Source organism: Diadema antillarum, unplaced genomic scaffold (assembly GCF_040938485.1).
Source record: "Diadema antillarum isolate AM-2024a unplaced genomic scaffold, OU_Dant_1.0 scf00000001, whole genome shotgun sequence".
NCBI lineage: Eukaryota > Metazoa > Echinodermata > Echinoidea > Diadematoida > Diadematidae > Diadema > Diadema antillarum.
In genome coordinates, this window is record NW_027270890.1 from 3,068,483 (window position 1) to 3,093,468 (window position 24,986).

Consider the following 24,986-nt stretch of genomic DNA (forward strand, 5'->3'; position numbering starts at 1 on the left):
TTATTATTATTATTATTATCATAATCATCATCATTATTGTTATTATTATTTTCTTGACAGAGTGTGCTAGAGTTGAGACAGACAGATCACATGATCCTGAGATGTATACATTTTGAAGATCTGAAGGCAGACTTCAAGATGTGCATGTACAATATCAATAGATTTAGAGAGGCACTTAAATGTAGACCTGCTGTGGTTTGTCATTTTTTTTCAAGAAAATAGCTATATTATTATTATTACTATTATTATTATTATTATTATCATCATCATCATTATGACTTATTCGACCAGGTAAAGAAAATAGGATACATATCATAAACATTACAAACATGAAACAAAAACCTGAATGAACATTACAAAGGAATACACTGTACGGTACACGTTATACAAAATGAAAATGAAATAAATGGAGACAACATGAGGGTCAGGGCACACAAAAGACATTTACTATTGCCAGTAGGCATGTGAACCCACACATGTTGCCCCTAATAGAATTTAACAATCATTAAAATAAAAAATTATCACTCAACTCCTGATCCCCACCCCTGAGGGGACAGCAGCTGCAAGCTCCCAATCACTCCTTACCTGCTCTTTCGCACGAGGCTCCAGAGAAGCCCGGGGGGCACTCACAGATTCCATTCACACAGGATCCTCCATTAAGGCAGGGTCTGCGGCAAGATGGTGCTGGATAGGATGTAGAGAACAGAGGGAGATAATATTACTGTTTATCATATATGTCTTTTGGGCATTATCCGTTCAGTTTATTTCCACATTTCTCAACAACAAGCAAAACTTTGTGCTAATACAAAATACATATATTTTTATTTTCATATGCTCAAAAAGGCAAAATTACCAAAACTCACAACAGAAATATGCAATAAATGTTGCAAACAATCAAATTCAAATTTAATGTTGACATAAGAGAAGAGAAAGAGAGAGAAGTGAATGAAAGCTATGAAGAGCTAGAATCTTTAAGAATTATATATGTTTCTACAGAAATTAAGTTCTCAGCATCAGTATCTACAGCGTAGATCAGAAATAATTACGAACTGACAAAGGCAAATATATTCCAAAGAATGCCTGCAGCCTACAGATCAGCTAACATTTGTCACTTACCAGTGGCGGATCCAGAGGGGGGCGCAACCGGTGCAACTGGCACACGCCCCCTTTATTATTCGTTAAAAACAAAGGAAATGAAATGAAATGTGGAAGTGACACCAGAAATATTAGTTGCGCCCCTCTTAACAGAATTCCTGGATCCGTCCCTGCTTACCCGAGATGGTGATGGTCACATGAGCCTGGTAGGTGCCCACCTGGCACACATACCGGCCAGTATCCGCAGCCTGGATGTTTCTGATCACCAGGTTGGACCCTCCGCCACCCCTCTGCTCCACGTAGACTCGATCCTGGCCACCTGTGCACGGGATGAAGAAAACATCAGAGATGATCCTTCCTGGTTCCACTTTACATGACTAAGTAGCTTAAATAGCAGTTGATTGCCTCACTAGCATGCATTCTTAATTGATTGATTGACTGGTCACTTGATCAACTGCTTGGATTAACTATTTTTTGTGTGTATGCATTTCTTTATTCATTCATTTACTGATTCATTCACACATTCATTCATTCACTCATGCATCTATTTATTTATTTATTTATCTATCTATCTATCTATCTATCTAATATCTATCTATCTATCTATCTATCTATCTATCTATCTATCTATCTATCTATCTATCTATTTATTTGTTTGTTTATTCATATATTTATTCACAGAACAGGAACATTCAATTCACTTCTGCACATATCCATGCAGCACACCTGTTTCTAAAGGAAGCCCTGTGCATAGGGAATACATGGACATACATTGTATAAACTAAAAATAAGCAGAACAAGAAACAAAGTATTATGATATCTACCACCACTTTTTTAGAGCTACATTCACAAAAAAGTGCAAGATATCCTGAGTGACAACATATTCTCATGTAAAACTACGTAAAGTAGTGTAATATAGTTAAAGAAAATAAAGGCACTTCAGTTGCATTTGCCATGACCTTCCATCTACTTCCATCTACTGAAAAAAAAAAAAACATAATCAAATCTTATTGAATACATGAGAGGTATATACTGTCGGAACAGAAAACAAGGCTTCACAAAATAGTAACCAATCACTGAACAAAATCATTTATTGAAAAGCAGTGAAAGTATATAATGCAAAAAAAAAACCACACACAAAAACAATTACAAAGATTCAAATAAAAAATGTACAAGTTTACAAGGATACCACTCTACAACAAACCTGGGATCTGGCTGAGAATCTGTTGACCATTGGGGTTGTACCATACAGGCTGCTCGCTGGGGCTGTTACCAGCCACTTGGCAGAGGAAGTTGAGGTTGTCTCCGATCGTAGGAGGACGCTCTCTGGATGGAATGATCTGAAGCGTCGGGTTGGTAGGGGTCAAGACTGACCACAGATCATGTGACAAAAGGAGCAAAAGAGAAGAGTGACCATCAATGTATATATTTAACCCGTTGCGTACAAGAACTTGGTGGCCTGCGTATTAAGTCTATGGGCATTTCAGAATTCAATGCGGAACGGGTAACATACCTATTTTGTATACTCAAGTTGGAGATATTGGCTTTGAAAGGTAACATTAATTGATTCTTATGGCAAGAGGGTTCACACTGCTTGCTGACGGGGGTGTACCAAAATGGGGAAGCATAATTTGTCTAGTTTCAGAGCCAGTGTTTCACAAAGAGCCTATCTTTAGAGTTAAGATCAACTTAGAATTATGGTGCATTATGTGTGTCTTTGTGTGTGTCTATAACCCATTGAGGATCTGCTGATTTTCCTACAACACACATTTCCTGCAGACACTTGCCCGATTGTACTCTGGATTTGTCCTCAATGGGTTAATGATATTTTAACCCGTTGAGGACTAGTCCCGAGTATACTCGGGCAGGTGTCTATGGGGAATGCGTGTTGTAGCAAAATCAAACCGTCCTCAACGGGTTAACTTCCTAAAAGACAATGAACACTTTGGAAACTTTTTCATGCAGCCAACAATAGACAACATATAACAAGTGACAAATGAATTTGTCTATAACTTCTGATAACAATTTGAAGTGGATTCTGAAAATATTACAAAAAAAACCTGAACAGGGCACAGGTGGCCATACCATAATTTTCAGTCAATCTTAAATTTCAAGATCAACTTAAATTCTTTGTGAAACATTTCCATGGGGTTATGTATATCATTATTACATGTATGCACTCACCAGGTTGTTCAACTCAATGCACCTTTTGAGGAGAAAACTAGTATCTTTTACAAATGTGAGTTGTGTTTTTCACACAGAGGACCCTCTTTAGGTAGTCTCTGAAGGACAGACTTTTCCATGAAAAAACAACAACACAACAGCTCTAGAGTTGAGGACTATTCAGATAGTGACTGGAGTGTGGGACTCACCTGACCTCTCGCAGGCCACACCCGAGAATCCAGGATGACAGACACAGATACCTCCCACACAGGTGCCTCCATTCTGGCAAGGGGGGTTGCAACGATTCACAGCTGAGGGACAAATGGAAAAGAAATATAGTCCCCTTAAATCTCGACAGTAGAACTCTAAGTATCTATGTGCAAAATCTTCACATGACTGCTGCAAAAATTGCCAAATTGCACTGGAATTGCACAACAAGAAAATGACTAGATTTGGTTTATGTCAAATTAAAATAAGCTGCAACAATGAATACTTTGATTTAGAATAAAGAATAAGAAGAAGGGTTGAAATGGCTCTAATTTTTGAAACTCTCCTCAGCAAATGATCTTGATTTTGCCCAGATTTACTGCATGCAGCCATAATATTGCATAATGCTGGCTATGCTTGCACTTGATGTGGGTCTCAAAAAATAGCACAGCAAAATTGAAATGACAAATTACACCATCTCTCAGAACTGATGTTAGCCAATTGTCATTGGAAGTACACAAATCATCAACACTAAATACTCTAAAGTAGAGCTTTGTTCAGCATCAACATTCAAAACAAGACATGACAGAAGCTATATTGTAATAATGCCAAATTTTGAGGTCAACCTGCTAACATTAACCTTCCAATTTGGGATCATTTCCAAAGCTTGGTGTTGAGATAATACCAGGACTGGTAAATTCCTTAATCCTTTGTGTGCACTGAGTGCTGATTGGCTTAGAAAATCTCACAGCATAGAACACACTATCTGAAGTCTCTAGCACAGAAAGGGTTAATCAAGAGACATAAATGGAGACTTTCATAAAGACATACATGCAACATTGATGGAGAGCACAGAGCGCAGAGTCCCAAGCACACAGGTGTAGCTTCCAGCGTCGGCGGCGGAGAGACCGTTGATCACCAGCGTGGTCGTCGATGGCGAGATTCTCTCCACGTACATGTGATTTGAGGCTCCTGCAGAAATCAAGGAAGAGAACATATAGATATAGTTATCTATACAGTGTAAATGCAAAATAACTAGGCACTAGGTTGAAGGACTTCCACACCTTACTTTTTTGTGCCTCAAGTTGTTGTTATTTATTTCCATATACAGTTGAACCTCTCGTATCCGGACAAGTCGGGACCGGGGCTCATCCGGATAAGGGATTTGGCCGGATACGGGAGACTCAATGCTTTATACATGTACATATACATACACATGTACTGATGTAGCCCATTGTAGTACCACATGTAGTAATGTGTATACTGCACCCTTTTCATTGTTACATTTGGGGATGTTTCGGGATGTTGAAATGTCTGAAGGTAAGCAATTTGGAAGGAAATTTGATGCAATGTATGTTAATCATATTGGAAGTAATATGTAATTCATGTGTGTTTGGGTAGGAGTTCTCAAGGAGTTGGGAATCCCCCTTTCTTCCTGTAATTATGTATTTTAAAAAAAATCACGGCGAGATTGCGTCCAGATAATAGAGAGATCCGGATAAAGGGAGGCCGGATAATAGAGGTTCAACTGTAGTCTAAACTAGAAATGTCGCTATGGCGACTGGTATGCCTCCGCCATAATGCATGGTTCTCCTAATAGGTCTATAGTACATGTGGACAATGTGTGATTACATTTCCACAAAATTGGCAAAATATTAAAATGACATGTTTGTCACAAATGTATTGAATGTTTACCTTCCTTGACCTATGTTTAATTGGATGAATAAGAGAGCATGTATTTGGGGATTTAAGAACTTTAACTTGACTTTGACCATTTCATAAGTTTATGCACTGAGTAATTTTCAAGGTATGGAGAAAAAGCGCAATTTCTGTATTGAACAGTAAATTGTTATCATTTTCATCTGGCCTTTGATTCATAAGAGAATCACTGTCAGGCAGAACATACATAAATTCAGCATGTACTAAGTTTCAAGATAACTTGAGCCACTTCCGAGATATGGAGAAAGAAGTAAGTTCAGCACTTTCACTTGATCTTTGACCTTTTGACCTTTGACCTTCTTGGCAAAAAAAAATCCCAGAGAATCTCTATTGGGTTATACATGGATACATCAAGTTTTAAAACAAAAAATCCTGCTGGCATTGCATAAATATAAGGAAAATAATAAAATTTTGAAGTATTACCCTTGACCTTTGACCCCTGACCTTTGACCCCATGAACCCTAATTTCCCTAGATAACCACTGCCAGTCAGTAGATGCATATATACTATGTTCCATGAAGACACCTTGAACAATTTCCAAGATACAGAGAAAAAAGTAAAATTTTAACATTTTACTTGACCTTTTGACCTTTGACCTTTTGACCTCATGACCCCAAACTTTCACCAGAGAATCTTAATTGGGTAGTACATGTATACACTAAGTTTCAAGAAAATATCTTCAGGCATTGCATAGATATGGGGGAAATAGTAAAATTTTAAGCATTTGACCTTGACCTTTTGACCTTTGACCTTGAGCATGTGCACCCAAAAGTTGATAGGCACAACTTCACCCCCTAATACACATACATGCCAAGTTTCATTAGGATACCTCAAAAGGATTTGGTAGTTACCCTGTCCACAAAATTCATTACGGACGGACGGAAGGACGGACGGACGGACGGAAGGACGGACGGACGGACGGACGGACGGACGGACGGACGGACGGACAACCCGAAAACATAATGCCTCCGGCACCACTTCGTGGCGGAGGCATAAAAAGAGTTGGTGTGGGGCTGATTGTCAGCACGGCATTTGTGAGGGCTAGCCACGCTCAACCAATGGCCACTTCCAACTAACAAATGTCACATTCAGCCATGGCCCACACCCACCCACAGGCCACACTCAGCCATGGACCACACCCACCTACAAGCCACTGTACCCAACTAAAGGCTACACTCAGACATGGTCCACACCCACCCACAGGCCACACCCAACTGAAGGCCACACTCAGACTTGGACCACACCCACCACAGGTCACACAACTAAAGGCCACACTCGGCCATGGGCCACACCCAGCCACAGGCCACACCCAACTAAAAGCCACACTCAGACTTGGACCACACCCACCCACATGTCACATCCAACCAAAGGCCACACTCAGCCATGGACCACACCCAGCCATAAGCCACACCCAACCAAAGGCCACACTCAGACTTGGACCACACCCACCACAGGCCACACCAAACTAAAGGCCACACTCAGACTTGGACTACACCCATCAAAGGCCACACTCAGCCATGGACCACACCCACCCATAGGTCACACCCAACTGGAAGCCACACTCAGACTTGGACCACACCCACCCACAGGTCACACACAACCAAAGGCCACACTCAGCCATGGACCATGCCCAGCAAAAGGCCACAACCAATCACAGGCCTCACCCTACTGAAGTCCTCACTCAGCCACAGACCACACCTGACCACGGGCTACACCAAGCCACAGGCCACATCCAGTCACTGGCCACATCCAGCCATGGGCCACACCCACCCACAGGTCACACCCAGCAACAGGCCACACCCAGCAACAGGCCACACCCAGCCACACACCACACCCAGCCACACACCACACCCAGTCACAGGCCACACCCAGTCACTGGTCACTCCCTTACCTTGGGTGTAGGGTGGAACCCTCTGCCCCAGTGGGTTCTGCCAGACAGGGTTCTGCTGCAGGCTGCCACTACCAGACGTCTGGCAGGTGAAGCGGACATTAGCGCCCTCTGTCAGCTGTGTGCTGCCAACCTGGCGCACCTGCAGCACACCTCCATTAGGAACTAGCACAGAGAAAGAAAAGAGGCAATAATATCACAACAAACAAGAAAGAAGAAAAATCAATATAAACAATGCACATACAAATTAGGTATGGCATATCGACCTTTCATATACAGTCAAATCTAAGAATTATATCAATCTGTGGTAAGAAGATAGCTGCATAGCCCATATTCAGCTACACTAAGCTGGTCTTCCATGGGGTCCAGTTAAAAGTGAGGCAGGACCACTTCACTGGGTTAAACATCCTGCTCTTTGCAATGAATGAATGAAGTGGGATCTTTTACGTGGATGAGCTGTGACTCTCTCACACATGGGACCTCCATTTTATGTCCTATCCGAGGGACAGAGTGTTTTGCCTCTTGCTAGAGGGGACAGTATGTTTACACACAACATTGCTCAGTGAGACTCAACAATCAAAACCAAGTCCTACACATTCCTACACATTGTCAAGTGTGTCTGGATGTAAAGTGATAAAAGACAAACTGTGATGTTGTACAGACTGAGAGCAAAAGACTTGACTCACCCTGGTTTTGACATTGACTGCCTGAGAATCCCTGCAGACAGAAGCAGAGACCATTGCTGCAGACTCCTCCATTCTGGCACGGGGGGTTGCACTGAGGGGCTGCAAAGCAAAACAGTACTTTTTAATTCCATGATAAATTGTTCACCATGTACATCTATTTCATTCAGCACCAACAAGGCTTATGTAGATGTGTAAGATATTGAAAAAAACAAACCAGATATAAAAATATTAACATAATATAATCATACCTGTCAACCTTGAGACTTAATAAATCTCAACAAACAAAGAAAATTTATTTAAAAATCTGAACTTTCACCAATTTCATATACTTTACTATTAACAAATATATCCAACAAATCAGAACACACTGAAATTAATGCATGTTCTTTCAGTAAAAAATATGAATTTTCAGATTAAAACTGAACAGTTGGCAGGTATATAAAATGCGTGTTTATAAATCTTGCTCATTTTTCAAACATAATACATATGTATATCTACATAGTGGAAATCAAATAAAAAATATATGCATATCAAATGCAGACATATTATATTGTTTTTCATTTTGTCTTCATCACTCATGAATAGAAATCTTATCACATACAATGTATTAATTATCATTACTATTAGCACAACTGTCATTTCCATCACTATTGCTCCTTTGTTGCCACAGTAATCACAATCTTTTATCACCATCATCATCAAAATCAACTCAAGCATCCCCACAGGTCCTCTTTCAGCTTACCAGTTACCATGAGGGTAAAGCGGGCCATGACCGGTCCAACCATGCAGATGTACTGGCCCTTGTCTGCTGCCGTCAGGCCGTTGATGTAAAGTCTTGTGGCCATGGGACTCTCGTACACCTCCTGCACTCTCAGGTTGCGTTGTGCTGAACATTACAAAGAAAAGAGGAAAAACGTTTACATTGTGTTATTTCTTCAGTGAAAAACTGAGCAAAGAAAATTGGATTCCATCAGGATTCAAACTCAAGACCTCCACATTGCTAGCCAGGTGCTCTACCAACTGAGCTATAGATAGCCCTAGTAGAGTGTTCATCCCAGAAACCCTTAATTTTCAATGCTCATCTATATTTTTCCATCTGTTTTCTATTCATTCATGTCTAATTTGAAAGATGATAACAATGGAATGGTAGGAATATTCAGTTACAGAAATTTATCTGGCCATACATTTTTCTTTAATATTTGGTATTCATTGAAAATGCTACATCACTGCCAGTTGACATGATCACACTTTATCATTATTCATGGTTGAGATTCACAGTTATATCGCTCCATTTTAAATGAAATGATTATGGAAAGTATGGGAATACAGAGAGTTCGGCCGTAATCTGGCAGAACTCCCTAAGTCGATTTTGGTCGATTTTCAGGTTTTGAGTGTTTTGTGTGTTTTTTCTCATGCTCTTTCAAGTGGGCCAAAAAATAAGTTGTGAATCGGTACAGAAAGTTATTTTTAGAAAGTGATTTTGGCAAAATTCCTGAGGAGAGAGGGCGATTAATCTGGCAGAACTGCGTAAGTCGAGATTCGAAATGAATTTTCCGATGTTAATCAGGCAGAACTGCGTAAGTCGACTTACGACAACGCTTGGACCAAGGTGTTCCTGCATCCCGCACGGACATGGTATATCTTAACACGCGCGTGCGCGACCTTGGTAGTGACGAACGCGCTGCGCGTTCAGGTTAGCAGTGCCTAGCTAGCTAGCTAGCTAGCTAGACACGTCGTGCGGCTACGTGTATTGTACACGACGACAGTCACGCTAAAGCAATAACCCTCGTTGCTCTTGGGGGAAATTGCCACTTTCTTTCCCTTCATAGACTGGCAGGCTTCAAAACAGGTCAATATGCGGTATGCCTTACTATTAAGTTTTGCTACAATCTAGTGTTTTTTAAGCCTAGAGCATTTCTAGATCTAACAAACGTTATAGTTTGCATCTTGTCTGACATCACGCTCCAGTCAACTTTAGGCCTACTTGGTACTGCTGCAGCACTTGTCCATTGTTAGTGTACGTGAAATCAATGTACTGTGCGGTAGCGTAGGTCACGCGAACAACAATATCTGTAATCCATTGACCATAGCTTCTTATTTTATTTTTCATTGTAATAAGCGGTTAGTGGGCTTGGATCTATGGGATTGATCTCGAGAAGTTTAATGAATATCTAGGATACCGTCTATAACGATGGCATTTTCGATCCAATCCTACAGACGTCAGAAATTGACCAATACTAACACTTTTACAGTTTACTTTTTAATACCGGTACCGTACCGGTACTCCCAGTAAATTGTGCAGTAGGGGCCTACTACTAGTAGACTACTGGGGCCTACCGTTACTTAACTTAGGCTGAATCGCCGGTTATTCTGTCTTTACTCAGTTTTCTATTTTTCTAGATTTGATTCGGCCAGACATTCTTGAAGTCTGTAATATGAAGAATCTAGAATCTACAGGTTAAACGCTAAATTATAAACATTTAGCCCTAGAAATAGATCTGAAACTTAGATTTAGATCTGTGTTCTATACATTACTACTAGTACTAGGGGCCTACTACTAGACATTATAGGCTATAGACTTTATAGACTTACCGTTAGTCATTGTAGATAGGCATGTTAGGCTTTATGTTGTTCTTAGATCTACAACATTAGTACCTTCTAGGCCTAGATCCCCAATAAACAGTCTAGCTGTAACGCTAGATTTAGCCCCTACCTGGATATCTAGAGTCTAGCGTTAGATCTAGAGTCTAGACTAGAAAATCTAGAAACTAATTTTCATTGATCTACTAGTCTGTTATAATGACGCCCCAAAATAGACGTCTGGATGTTACATAGACCTAGACAATCGAGTAGACAGAGTTCGAGAGTTCTCGTACGTTTTTAATAGGCCTGCGTAGAAATAGATAGTAACGGTTAGAACACTACTACCCTAACGTTAGTACTGTAAGTAGTTAGTGACAATAAGGCCTACAGTAGGACTAGGAGTCGACACAAACGAGAACTAGGGTCTATTTTTTTATTTTCTAATAAAGCTGTGAATAAACTTTTAGTCAGGCCTAGCTCCTCGTATTCTTTAGTTTAAATAGAGTTTAGGCCTTCAGCCAAAAGGGTCTAGGCTTACTCTTACTTTGGGCATAGAGTAGGAATACTAGGATAATGATGAGATCAGTAGGCCTATCGTATGCAGATTCCTACGTACCGCACTAGTCTCTAGATGTCTAGTGTATCGTTAGGCCTGAATAGACTACGGTCTAGACGGTCTACAGTGTAGTATATACCTGTAGTCTTGATGAACAATATAGCTTAACATCTAGAACCTAGTCTAATATTATTCTTAGTCCAAATGTAATGCTTCATGAGATCGACAATAACCCAAGCAGCAGCCAGGCTTTTGATGTAGCAGTACTTCTTGTGCCGCTAAATAATACTGAAACATGAACACAGACTGACAACATTTGGGGAAAGCAAGTTATTTTCCATATACAAATGAATGGATAAAATGAAATTAAATGTGAATCAATAATGATGACTTTATACAATACAAATATTTCAAAAAAATTGTACTCGATTTAAAATATTCATTGTTTTGACACTGCATCCGCTGAATAGTAAGAGGGTGGATGGTAAAATACGATAGACAACCCGCAGAAAATAGACCGAGATACGTAGTTCTGGTTGATAAACCACGTGTTTATCAGCCAGAACTGCGTATCTCTAGGAGATACGCAGTTCTGGCTGATAAGCACGTGGTTGACGACAAAAAGAGATACGTAGTTCTGCCTGATGAAACACGTGCTTATCAGGCAGAACTGCGTATCTCCTAGAGATACGCAGTTCTGCCTGAAAAACCCCCCGCATGGCCAAAAACTTACGCAGTTCTGGCTGATCAACCCGGGCACGTGACCAGAGATACGCAGTTATGCCAGATTACGATCGCAAAAATTTGGCGACGATTAATCTGGCAGAACTGCGTAAGTTTTTAAAATTGGTAATTTTTACTACTTAAAAAGGTCAAATTGTCATTTTTTTGCTGGAAATAAATTCTTTAGACCAATTATGACCGAGAAAAGAGGAAAAATGCAACTCATCGTATCTCAGTTTAGAAAGGTGTAACATTGAATCTTTAAACCCGATTTCTGGCGTAATGTGTTAAAGGAGATACGCAGTTCTGCCAGATTACGGCCGAGTTGTCACCACTATTATTTTTGACAGGATATCCTCAACTGAAGAGTGAAAGTCTGTCTAAATGCTATTAAAGACATTGCCGATTAATCGCATACAAGACTGTTTAGATAATCATATGAAAGTATTCATTGATATTAAAGAAAGAGTGATTAAATTGATTGTTTGACAATCCTTAAAGCTTTGCACTTTAAGTCTGTAGATACAAGCAAAGTCAAATCAAGCTACATTGTTTTATCCCCTCCTACGGAAGTCAAAATTGCTTTCACAGCCATGAACAGTAATGAAATTAGATATTCAGTTTAAATGATGTATTGTTTCCAATAGATGATGAACAGTAAAGAAAAAATGACATGAGGCACAATAAGTTCTATTACTGCATATTTCTATACTGCAACTACCATTACAAATTGTATCTTTCATATCAGATATGAATGAACAGACTACGAATCTAAAAACAGATGAATACAGATCAATCAATAAAAATAGATATAAATTAAAATTTTAAAACACACATTTACACCCATTTGACAAGTAGGCCCTACATAGATTTGATATATCACCTCTTAAATAGTGAAATTATTGTGCATATTTTGGGTATATATCTATCATACTGTCGTTTTCCAAATCATTTGACCAGCTGCCTCACAGATCCACCACCACTGATATCTACTTCCACAAAGAAGCAGACTGCAATGCTGCAGTTTAATATCCCAAATCTTCCTCCACAGAGGATCACAACATGGGAATACCATAGAATCGCAACATTGGGAATAGCATAGAATCACAACATTGGGAATAGCATATCACAACATTGGGAATAGCATAGAATCACAACATTGGGAATAGCATAGAATCACAACATTGGGAATAGCATAGAATCACAACATTGGGAATAGCATAGAATCACAACATTGGGAATAGCATAGAATGGTGGTTGCCTACCGGTAGCTCCAGGGACCAGCTGCCCACTGGGTCCCTTCCACATGGGGTTCCGGTAGATGGTGGTCCCGAGGATCTCACAAAGTATCTCCAGGTCCTGGCCCACTTGGGGCACGCCCGTCCGGCTGGGGGTGATGCGGATCTGAACATCCTGGGGATCTGGATCAGAGTTGGTTGCAAACAATACAAAGAATTACTATCTCTTTCTTTCCTATCACCGGTAGTTCACCCTTCGTATGCTTTGAGTGCCAACTGGCACACAAATCACATAGCATTGTACACACTGTCCAAAGCCCCTGGTACAAAAAGGGTTCATACCATCTGTGTAAGCATTCTCAGATTTCATCAAATTTCAGCCACAACAGCTGTGGCATCAGGTAAGGTGTTCTACATCAACATCAAAATGTTATCTCATCTTGTCACTTGAGAGAGAGAAACATCTGTCTCGATTTGTCCCCAATTGTCGGAAGTATAATCCTATCATAGATGCCTACACTGCAAAAAGTCCGGTGTTAAATATGAAACACCGAGCTGGTGTTAAATTTCCGGTGCTCATTCATGGTGTTAGATTAACACCTTTGGGTGTCATTTCAAAATGTAAAATTGTTTTTTTGAATAGTTTCTTAGTTACTACACTTCTTGTTAATTTTGAACTTCAACAAGACAATAAAGAATTTTCCGATAAAGTACTTGATTTTTGAAAAAATGTGTAAACACATTTACACCACAGTAACACCAGTTGGTGTGGTCCCCTTTTGAAGCTGGACGGGTGTTATACCATTGAAATTAACACCACCAATATCAAATCAACACTATGCGGTGTCATTATTGAATTAACTCTAGCACAGTGTCAAAAATATCACTAGCCACAGTGTCAAATTAACACCACAAAGTGCCAGGCGAACACTTTTTAACACCGTCACAATACATTTTCAACACCTGTGGGTGTGGTCCTCTATTGAAGTTTGATCGGTGTTAGATTTAACACCCATGGTGTTAAATCTAACACCGATGTTTTTACAGTGTAGTGGTTCTAAAAAGATGCAAATGAAGTGCTCACTAAACAAGTTGAGGACAGACTGATTTTGCTATGGCATGCATTTCCCATAGACACCTGCCCAAGTGTTCTCTGGACTAGTCTTCAACAGGTTAAACAATAGGTGGAAGTTGACCATACAAATATTTTTGATGAAAATCTGATAGTAGGACCTGGTCCAATATGTGTGAGCAAAATGCATCTTTCCAATATTCTATTAAGTATCCATGATTTATCAATATTCATTTAATGTGTCATTTTATACAGAAAGGAGAGAAGATGCTGTCACAGTTATAAATGACAAAACTTTTCTGCAGATTCTGACAAAAACTGTTAAATGTGCACCTCATGTACCCTGTGAAGAAGTGCAACCTCATTCCAAGAGCATACAGAATGATTGCCTGTGAAGTGTAGATAATAACTTACCTCTGTTCTCACAAGCAGAGCCACTGAACCCTGGAGGGCAATTACAGACACCCCTCACACAGGACCCTCCATTCATACACGGGCGGGGGCAGCTCGGCTCTAAGAGGGTCAAGCAGAAATGAGATGCACTTGATTCATTATCAAAAATACAGTACACACACCACTCCATTACACTACTAGAATAATCAGTGAACATGGAAGACAGAAAAAGAGCACTAACTTTGGTTGGAGTAATAAATTGATGTGATATACAATGCATCCTAGTTGAGATTCCAAACAGATGACGCATAAAACATCATCATATTGTGAATGGAGCAACTATAAAACATACAAGAAAGCATAGTGTACTTTAGAGCAATTATTTTGAATCACTCTGGTCCACTAGATGCTGAATGCTCACTGGTTTCTATCAATTTAACCCGTTGAGGACGGACTGGTTTTGCTACAACACGCATTTCCCATTGACACCTGCTCGAGTATACTCGGGACTCATCCTCAATGAAAAGAAAATTCAGCATACGCACTTATGTACTTATTAGAGCAGCAAAGCATCAACACTATAGATAAGACTTGGCCCATGTCCAAAGAGCAATTTACAACAATTGCAACTTCCATTTCTGGCATATTCTTTTTCTTATTGATCCTTTTTTTTTTCAATACTACCAGTCAATCAGCTTAGATCTCTTGACGACAAACGAGCATACACCCATGTTTCAACTTACAAAAATATTGTACATTTTAATTTAACTGATTCCATACATTAACTCACTGATAATAATTTGAAAACACAGTCCAAAATGATTACAAATTTGAACGGGTACAATTACACGAAAGCCAGTGGCCTGGTTTTAAAGCTAGAATGTACCAAGTTCAATAACTAGAAATGAATCATTCATAAGTGTATTGCAATGCATACATTAAAATACCAGATGATAAAAGTTATTGAAAATTTATTAGAAACATGGAGAAAATAATAGATACTAGAATCATACATGTCTCCGTAACATCAGGGGTGTATCCAGGATTTTTTCTGGGGGGGTCGTGATCACAATTTTTGGACCTTTAGTACTACCTTTGCGAGGGAGCGGAGCGACCGAGCGGGGGGAGGGTGTGGGAGGGGGGTGTCCCCCCTCCCGCGGTAGGGAGTTTTTTAATTTTATGTCTTAAATTGGGGCCATTTGGTGCATTCAAAGGGGACTTTTATTATGTTGAAATTGGTGATAAAATCTGTGTTGGTCACTTACAAGTTCGTGAATCGGTAAGTTGAAAACTGCATTATAAAAACAGTTGCTGACTGGTTACACCTTCCTAAAAGTAGGCCCTACATAGTAACAAGTTTTGCGGACCTTTAAATACAAGTATTTCAGAGTTGACGATACTTCCAGGGCTAGTCAATCCTGCCTAACGTTGCCTCCGAATGTAGTAAGAAAGTAGAATGTGCACTTCAATCTCAATCCAAAAGGACAGGAGTTGAAAAAAAAAAGAGAGCATTTAACATTCCACCATCAACAGGACAATAGTTAGGCCCTAATTCGAACAATTCATTACCGATAACTCATGACTCAGTTACTCATACGGCAATTCAAGACTTTATTGGCAAGTATGTTGATGAATAACAGCAGCAGATTATTCATTACTTCTATCAAGATTTAGGGAATTTCTCATGTACATTTTGTTGAGTCCTATAATATTCTATTGGGGAGAGTTGCACGCGAACGAAGCGATACCGATCGAAATTATCGATCCCCACTAGGTGTTGGAATCGCACCTCCGCGAAAAAAAAAGTATAGTTAAAGTCATATATAAAAAGATGTAGCCATGACTGCTTTGTATTAGACACAACGAGGGAGACTGATTAAAATGCAGCAATACATGAAACCTTCCTTAAAACACAATTACACTGTAAAAATCCTAATTTTTACTCTTAGGCTCAGATTTATGAAGCCCGTGTCGTGAGTGTTCGTGTTCGTTACGTGGGCGACCACTGCATTGGCATAGACTTAATTTGCACGTAGAACGTGCATCTATTATGGACGTGAATATAATTATGATGAGTCTCGCACGGCAACGCTAACACCAGCACCGAACTTGAAGTGACGAAAACGATAATCCCCTATAGGAGCTAGTGTTAGCCAATGAGGGAAAAGCACGTTAATCGCCAACACAAACGGCGGAGATCGGTTCAGCAGACGACATTCAACAACGGAGAAGATCGATGCAGAGGTGGGGTTTTGTACATACGGATGTATCAAGGTCCGTTATTTTTGTATGTATTATTATTATCTTTTTTTGCATGACATGTGCGAGAGATCTCCTAGATCAGCGTGAGAACGTGAGATTTGGTCAAAATGCGTTAGTCTCACGGTCATTCCGTGAGAGTTGACAGCACTGTGCCTTTCTACAATGAAGTCGCATCAAGATGAGATTAAAATGTCAACGAATTAAATCTTATTGAAAAGCGAGAGAGAGAGAGAGAGATATATATATGTATATTTCTGCCTACTCACCAGAGACCGCAACACCTGAGGGACGCCACGTAAACCATGTGCGCTTGCTCTGTCACACAAAATCAATCATTCAGTTTTCTCCTAATCAGAGTCCTTTAGGATATGTCCGAAGTGCATTCGTCGGGGTTGCTTTTGACAGAAAGCACGAACCACTTCTTCTACGTCAACTTTCTTGTCATAGTGAATATGAATGAGGGCTAAACTAGACATTCTTTCCTGCGTCATGGAACAGCGGTTGTAGGTATTGAGTCGGCGTAGAGCACTGAAGGTTCGCTCACACTCACACGACGTTGTAGGAAGTGTGCACAGAAGTTTCAAGACAGTGAATATGTTTGGAAACAAGGTAGCGTCACATTTCTTTAAGCACTGAGCAGCTGACTTCGGCAATTTGTCATCCGGCACTTTCTCCCAGTGCACTTTCCAGTGGAGTAGCTCTCCATCGACAAGTTCAGGGTTTGGTAGGTCATCCTGGAAAGTTGTCACAGCCTCTTTGAGAGACTTTGTTGCATCTGCTGTAGAGGATTCCCTATTTGTTGGCACTAGAGCAAGCAGGCCAGCGCATTGACGGGCAACATCAGAAAATCTCTCTGAAAGCTGCATTACAATGTTATCGAGGAAGGGAATGACAAGATTTCTCAAGTAGTAACTTTCTACGTCATCCTTCGCTGCATCAATTGGAATGTTGCTTCTGTGTGTTTGACGTCCTGTGATCCGTGGTCGAGATGGTTCTACCTCCACAGCTGAGGCCATTCTCTTGGCATGGTCATAGATCTGCTGGAATTCTTGGTCAACATTCGCTCTCAGTTCGGAATAGACGTGCTTAATCTCTTCAACGTCCGAAAATGCCTGCAGTATGTCCCTAGACTTGCCTTGGAGCTTCACAGTAATGCCGCTCAGATGAGACAACATCTTGTACACAACAAGAAATGTTACAATGAAGTCGAAGGAACAAAGAGCACGTAGCAGTGAGGATGCCTTTGCCCTGGAATCAGTGTCCCAGCCTGAGGTGAATTCGGTAGGGATGCTGTCCTGATGGAGGGAGTAGGCAATCACTTCCAGAGTCTTCACAATGAATACGAAGCTTGAGTAAAAGTGACTATATGCGATGTGGCGCATTGCCCAGCGAGTTTTGCATAAGTTCAGGATGGCTTTTCTTTTCGACGTTTGCGCAACTTCATTCTGAACTATGCTCTCCAAAAGAGCCGTTCTCTTGGGGCTATGAAGGAAAAACAAGCAGGTTTCCTTCAGAATGTCAAGCACGTTTCTTACATTAGTAAGTCTGCAACTATGAGCGATCACTAAGTTCAGGCAGTGACCGTAGCAGTGCACATACTGCGCTTTGGGTGAGGATCTCTTTATAATTGCCTGAACACCAACTGCCTCACTAGACATAGCACTGCATCCATCATACCCTTGCCCTCTGACATGTTGAATATCCAGTCCCACGTTTTCGATGGTTTTCTTGATCGCTGATGCAATGTGCTCTCCCGTTGTTCTCACAAGTCCTACAAAGTCCACGAACTCCTCTCTGATATTCCGCTCAGCATCAACAAACCTGATACAAAGCGAGCAAACTTCCCTATTATGGCTGTCTACTTCATCTGCGAGAATCGAGAAGAACTTGGCCTTCTCTATTTCCTCTACGACTCTTCTCTGGATAATATCCTTTCCGATAATCTCGATTATCTGGTTTTGTGTGACAGAAGATGTGTAGGTAGCATTTTTCTGTGCAGGCTCAGTTAAATGCTTCAGAAGAGCATCATCATGCTGCGCAAAGCCTCTCAACAGGGCAATGAAATTGCCAGGGTTGCTGCCATCGCTACATGAACCAGATTCGTTTCTTGTTCTAAGGGCTATACATTGCCGACCACAGAAGAGCACAGCTTCTACACAATATCGTAGAATGTGAAGGTTGTTCTGATAGTTTTGACCAGAAAGTGACTTTGAGTAGGCCTCTACCGTCTTCTCGGGATGGTCAATCTTTGCGATGAAATCCATAGCAGCATTCTGTGCTTCTATATGGTGACCTTTCATGGCATGCGGCCCAATGTACTCCGACTTCTTTCGCCACTTCGTGAATGGCTTGTTGACCAAGATCCCAAGGTTGTCCCTTGGCGAGGCGAACAACGCACAGTATATACAGAATGCACCATCTAGACACTTGCTGTAGATCAACCAAGGGTAGCTGTCAAGCCAGCTTCTTTGGAAAGAGCGATTACATCCACCTTCGTACTGAGATGGGAAGATGAATCCATCACATGGCTTTGAATGATGCTTTAACAGAGTGTACTTTTGATCATCTGACATGGCACTCAGCTTAGTCTTGATGTCTGATACAGACATTGTTGCTGACAAGATTTCCCCAAGGTCATGTTTGAGATTCTCTCCCACAGATTTTGTTCGAGACTCGGCAGCAGCTAACTGGACTTGGACGCCCGTTTCCATTACATTTCTTTCGTCTGACTGGTCACTCTGGATGACAGCACCACTTCCATCTGTCCCGCTGCTGCTGTCTGTTGGAGATGACAGGTCACTTTGGATGACAGCACCACTTCCATCTGTCCCGCTGCTAGTGCTGCTGCCTGTTGTAGATGACAGGTCACTCTGGATGACAGCACCACTTCCATCTGTCCCGCTGCTGCTGCTTGTTGTAGATGATGCCGAAGATTTGAAAAATTTAGTGATACTTTGGCAGGTTTCCGCAGCTCGCTTATTCTTTCTTTTCTCCTCATTTCTTCGGCCTGGCATGCTGAAAGTGGGATAAGCTAGCAGTTATATTCTGACCTTTATTATCACTGACCCGATTATTACTGAATGCTTACGTTAAATGAAATCATGTCTCATCAGAAAACGAAGACGGACTAATTACGCAAAGCGTATTTAACAAAGGAATTATCGAAATATCTCTTAAGAAAGGCATCCGACCGATCCGAAGAACAAGCTGAAGATACGTGTATTTTTTTTCCATAAGCCATTGATTACATGCTAGTCTTATATTCGGTGGCAATATATTTTCCCATAAATGTAATTTTCTTGTGATTCAGTGCACTCCCGTCATAACGAATTTCTCGAAACAAATTAGTTCTCTTTTGTTATAACGAAATCTCGGTATAACTAAACAACAGTAAATATATGATGACAACACTGATCATACACTCGAAATCTATTTCAAATGAGATGCTACGTGTATCTTATTAATTTCATTGATAAATTGCATCTAAGAGAGCGTGCATAAACTTTTTTGTACTTTTATTATGCCAAGTTGTAAAACACTTGCAAAGAGAATGATGGTTTAAGATCTGGTTACAATTCGTTATTCGCAGGTCATTATTTACTTAAGTTCGTTATTCCGGGACCTTCTTATTCCGAAGGTTCGCAAATCTCGGGATCCCGAAAGTTTGTTTATCCTAAAATGAAATAAATGTATTGTTCTTAAGCTTCAATCTCCCTAAGATTCGTTATTATGAAAATTCTTAAATTTGGAAGCGATCAAGTTCGTTTTCCAAAGGCTCGTTGATTTGAAAATAAAGGTTCATTTATCCGAAGATTTGTTAATTAAAAATAAGAAAGACTCGCTATTCCTCCGAACGTTGTTCCGAAGGTTCGTTGATCCGAAAACGAAGTAAGCGAGTTCTTTTTTTCCCGAAAGCTTGTTAATCAAAAATAATACAAAGGTTCTTTATCTCGAATGTTCCTTCACATCTCAAGACGATTATAAGGTTTGTGGACTCACCTTTTCTTTTTGGTGAGTTTTCTTTTGTTTTGTCTTGTTTTGTTTCAAGGGAGGTTGGGGTTAACAAACCTACGAAATTTCTTTATAGCAGTGCTCGTTGTAACGGGGGTGCACTCTCGTATTTGTTTTTTTTTTCCAGATAACATGAAGGGGAAGGGTTATATTCATGATTTTCTATCTCCCCCCCCCCCAAAAAAAAAAAAAAATATTTATGAAATTATTGTCAGTGTCATAAAGCGTCAGGGGTCGCGGGACACAAAATTATGCCAAATTGACACTTTCTTAACGAGAATCAATGACCCAAATAATAATGAAAAGAGTCCCACATCCCCGCTTAGTTCACCCTTAACCTGGGGCGCTACGTTGCAACAATTAATTGTACTGGTATACCCCGGGTCTGTTGGTGTCATCAAAGACAAAGTGGATTACCCATCGTTGCCCGGCTACAACACAAGATCTCTATGTTCATCGAGCATGAGGATGATTATGTAACATTTTTATAACCCCAAGTAGTCGATCAGAGAACATGGTAACATGCTTATCATTTTTATAAAGGTAAGGCCTTTGTACAAAGTACATAATGTTGTCGATAGGTCAGTTTTTTGGAAGGTCAACCTACTGTGACCTGCGACCCCAACGTTAATTGTTACAGCGCCCCTGAAAGCGTAGGCTACAGTGTAGGTTGGGTTTATCCTGTACATAATATGCATAAAAAGTAAGAGTATTTTAGTCATTTGACTCACTAATTTTGGACGTAAACCATGTGATAAAAGCATTAGATTATTTCTGTAACTCGATCTTTGAAGTCAGTAATAAAGTTCGTGGCAAAAATCGTGAAATAGGCCCCAACGCAGGGGGTGCATCCGTGCGTTAGCGAGCAATAAGTAAGGATAAGATTCCTTGTGGCCCTAGCTATGATTAGATAAGTCGAGGGACAACAGGAAGTCTTTCTGACGGTAAAGGAAAGGAAAGAAAAGAAAAAGAAGGACGAATGTAGGACAAAAGATGCTATAGACCATAGTCAGCTATAGAATAGGTGTCTATAAAGAGTACCTACATGCGTGGTATAAAACCTGTGCTGCCGCAATGCGGAAGAGTTTCAAACGTCATTTGGTGGGGCCGCTGAAATTCACGAGTATTTTACTACTCATACTAGTAGTAGTAGGGTCCTGCGCTTAATTTAGGGTCTAACCAATAGGTCTATAGCCTACATAATGTACCGTTGAACGCCGAACTCACGAGTAGACGAGAAGGCAGACAGTGGTGGGGCCTATTTCACGATTTGTTGTGGTTTTTTTTACAAGTTTGTAAATCACTGAGACCTATAATCGAGCTGTAGGGTCACGATAGCCTACCTTATGTTCAAATGCGAGTACAATAAATTGTATTTAATTGACTGGCAGCTGTTGATGGCTGGAACAGTGTGCAGGTAATCTGTTCGTGATGATATAATTAATGCATAGCGCGTTATGATTTGAATGTCTTGTTATGAATGTTCTAATATTTTTTGAGTGTTTGTATGTTTGTGTAACTGGTATCTTTCGTTAAGATATGTTTGGTAACCAGTCTGGGATTTCCCAACTACAACTGCTCAGTTAGCGTCGGTAGATACGAACGTAGCAACATGATCGAAGTATTTTTTGACGGTTGAAGTGAGCCCTCACACGACGAATGTACCGATGGCTGCTCGTGTGAGTGCTGTCATAGAGCTCAACTCTATGGCTACTGTACACGCTACAGTAGACCTACCTAGCTAGCGCACGCATACAGCCTGCGCGTTGCTGCTAGCTGCTGTAAATTCATTGCAGTGCGTGGCACAGTTAGTGGTCACGTCACGTAGCGCGAGCGAGCACCAAAGATTTATTCAGTGTACGATCTATGCTTGCACTAGGCAGTGACCTAGAAGCAAGTATATGGAGCAGGCGCGCACAAGCAACCGTGCGTTGCTGCGCCGCCAGGCTGGCCGGCCGGCCGGTATGACACGCACGGGCGCCGGCGGATGTATGCGGATAGATAGGGCCAAGGGTGAGGCGCGAGTATTAGTAGTAGGCCAGCTGAGTGTACGTACAGTTGTATTTTAGTCAAGTTGGATGGGTTGCTGATGGGAGACAGGAAAATCGATAAACATGGCAGTGAGAAGGTATGGCAGATTAAAACCAAGTTACGAAATTTACGAGGTTTTGACAATTTGCTGGAACACCACCTGATCACATTTTTCCCCCTGTTGTATTAGGGTAAAAAGCCCTCGAAAAACAATGATGTCTTTCACAAAAAGTGGACCTTTTGTCCACGTTTGAAAATTTGGGGGGGTCGTACGACCCTCCCGACCCCCCCTTGCATACACCCATGAACATGGGTCCCAGTGCATACCTTCCACCACGATGGAGAATGAGGAAACCATGGGGCCAACTGTACAGGTGTAGGTGCCCTGGTCAGTGGCCTGGAGACGTGAGATGACCAGCTCATTGGCCAATGTGGACGTAGCGATGCTGAACACCCGCTGTGTGGGATCTGAGCAATGAGGGCAGCATAACGTAAGAATAGATTTATTACAAAATGGTCTAAGCACCATTTTTAATCATTTCAAAGCAAATCCATCATTAGATAGAGCAAAATTAAACCTTTCCAGTAATACCTCACTCGTAACATAACAAGGAATATTCTAGAAGTTATGATTAAAAATATGCTGTATTTTTTTTACTATTTTCTTTGCTTTTAAGCAGCTTTAATAACAAGTATCTCAATTTAACAAGAATGGATTTAGCCCGCTTTGCAATAAAATTCTTCATATCATTAGCAGTTTGTAGGATAACAAAAGTAGGATAGCTTTTCTGTTTAAAATGCTATCATTTGAACCTTGCCATACTATAAGAACTAGCCTTTTGCACATAAAAAATGCTACCTTCTCTAATACTTTACTGCACATGGTCTGGGTGTAAAATTACCCCTGAACAAACAAATCTGCAGTTTCATTTCTTTTCTGGTACACATTGTGGTAAATCTGTGAGAAACAAGAAGCTAAAGAACTTCCTATTGTCTTAAAGGAATGATTGATATCTGAATGGCATGATGTTACCAAGAGGAACAGCCATGGAATCTGGTGCCGTCCATCTTGGCTGGAGGTACGCTGGAATGACCCCCTGGATCTCACAGGACATCCTAATGGTGCCGCCAACCACCGGTCGAATCTGACCGACTGGACGCAGCTCGACGGTGAAGTCTGCAACAAGGCACGACAGAGGAAGACAGATGGGGATAAAAAAAGGGCAAATTAGAGACAACAAAACAGTCACAGTGTTTTATACTTAACTGTGTTCACTGAACAGCAGCAAGGTTGACTTTTGCTGTAGAGCTTGACACATTTCCACTCTTCATTATTTATTCTGCAAAATTTTACATTGACATCACGCTGTCTCTATAATCTAAATGGATTTGGCTTGCTTCTTCTTTTGTGGTTCATTAAAATAGTCTGGCTCTATTTGCAAATTTCATTATACAAGAAAGTATTATCTTCTATCTTTTCATGAATGTGATGTGTAAGCGTACATTTCTCCGTCCGTTAGTATACCCCACGATTGCAAATTTAACCACTCATGAAAGTGTTAGGAAGTCCTGATTTGCTAAAAAAATAGACCCGCTATTGAAGTACATGTACTGTATGTGGCATATACAGTAAGCCACACACGCACAGACACACAGAGATAAAAGGACAAACAGACAGACAGAGAGACAGACAAACAGACAAAAAGAGAGACAGAGACAAATTGCCACTGACCTGGTCTCTCACAGAGAGGTCCAGAGAAGCCGCTGGGACACACACAGCTTCCTCCCAAACAGGTTCCTCCATTCTGACATGGGCCTGGACAGTCTGGCACTGGTATCAAAGAACATGTTTGCTATTCTCATTGACTACATGAAGTCTGGAAGGACAAACCTACATACAATGTGTTTATTCCATTCAAAATTTTCTAGTGTTCTCATCATAGTTTGCAGTTTGCCATTTTCCTCTCTTCAATGAATGGTGTTAACAAACAGGCAATTGAAGACAATTAAATCAACTTGTTTGTTTGTTTCATTTTAAGTATTTCTCTGATTCCTATATGACAGAGTTGCTCAAACAAACAAACTAAACATAGCTTTCTTTGGGTAGAAATCTTGCCATGGAAACAAATTAGTTTGTTTAAGTTCTGATTGATGTTTTGATTTCCGAACATAAGCCATTGAACAACTGCAATTTTTATACTTTCCTGCTTGTATATCAAAAGATATGGAAGGAGAATTATAATGCATCCAATAAAAGATAAAGCTTTTTTTTTTTGGGGGGGGGGGGGGGTTTCCCTTTAACTTCTGATGTTTAACATTTGATGCAGTAATTCAAACAAAACTAATATGTCATATACAG

General features: G+C 40.6%; 1 protein-coding gene across 1 annotated transcript; it reads right to left on the reverse strand.

Annotated features, from left to right (window-relative positions):
• Positions 1-574: 574 nt before the first annotated feature.
• On the reverse strand, positions 575-24,179 carry LOC139722024 (basement membrane-specific heparan sulfate proteoglycan core protein-like). The gene is made up of 13 exons (XM_071633381.1): positions 24,173-24,179; positions 23,661-23,804; positions 22,955-23,095; positions 14,345-14,443; positions 12,886-13,041; positions 8,501-8,644; positions 7,759-7,857; positions 7,076-7,237; positions 4,297-4,437; positions 3,468-3,569; positions 2,300-2,464; positions 1,274-1,414; positions 575-684 (listed from the first exon to the last, which is right to left on the reverse strand). Exons 1-13 carry the CDS (start codon positions 24,177-24,179, stop codon positions 575-577), a joined length of 1,611 nt encoding a protein of 536 aa, XP_071489482.1.
• Positions 24,180-24,986: the final 807 nt, after the last annotated feature.

Excerpts from the sequence above, each read along its gene's own strand:
- LOC139722024 (XM_071633381.1), bottom strand. Across the intron at positions 8,645-12,885 it reads GCTGGTCCCTGGAGCTACCG|CACAACGCAACCTGAGAGTG; the intron begins GTAGGCAACCAC and ends TGTAATGTTCAG. Across the intron at positions 2,465-3,467 it reads TGTGGCCTGCGAGAGGTCAG|TCTTGACCCCTACCAACCCG; the intron begins GTGAGTCCCACA and ends ATCTGTGGTCAG.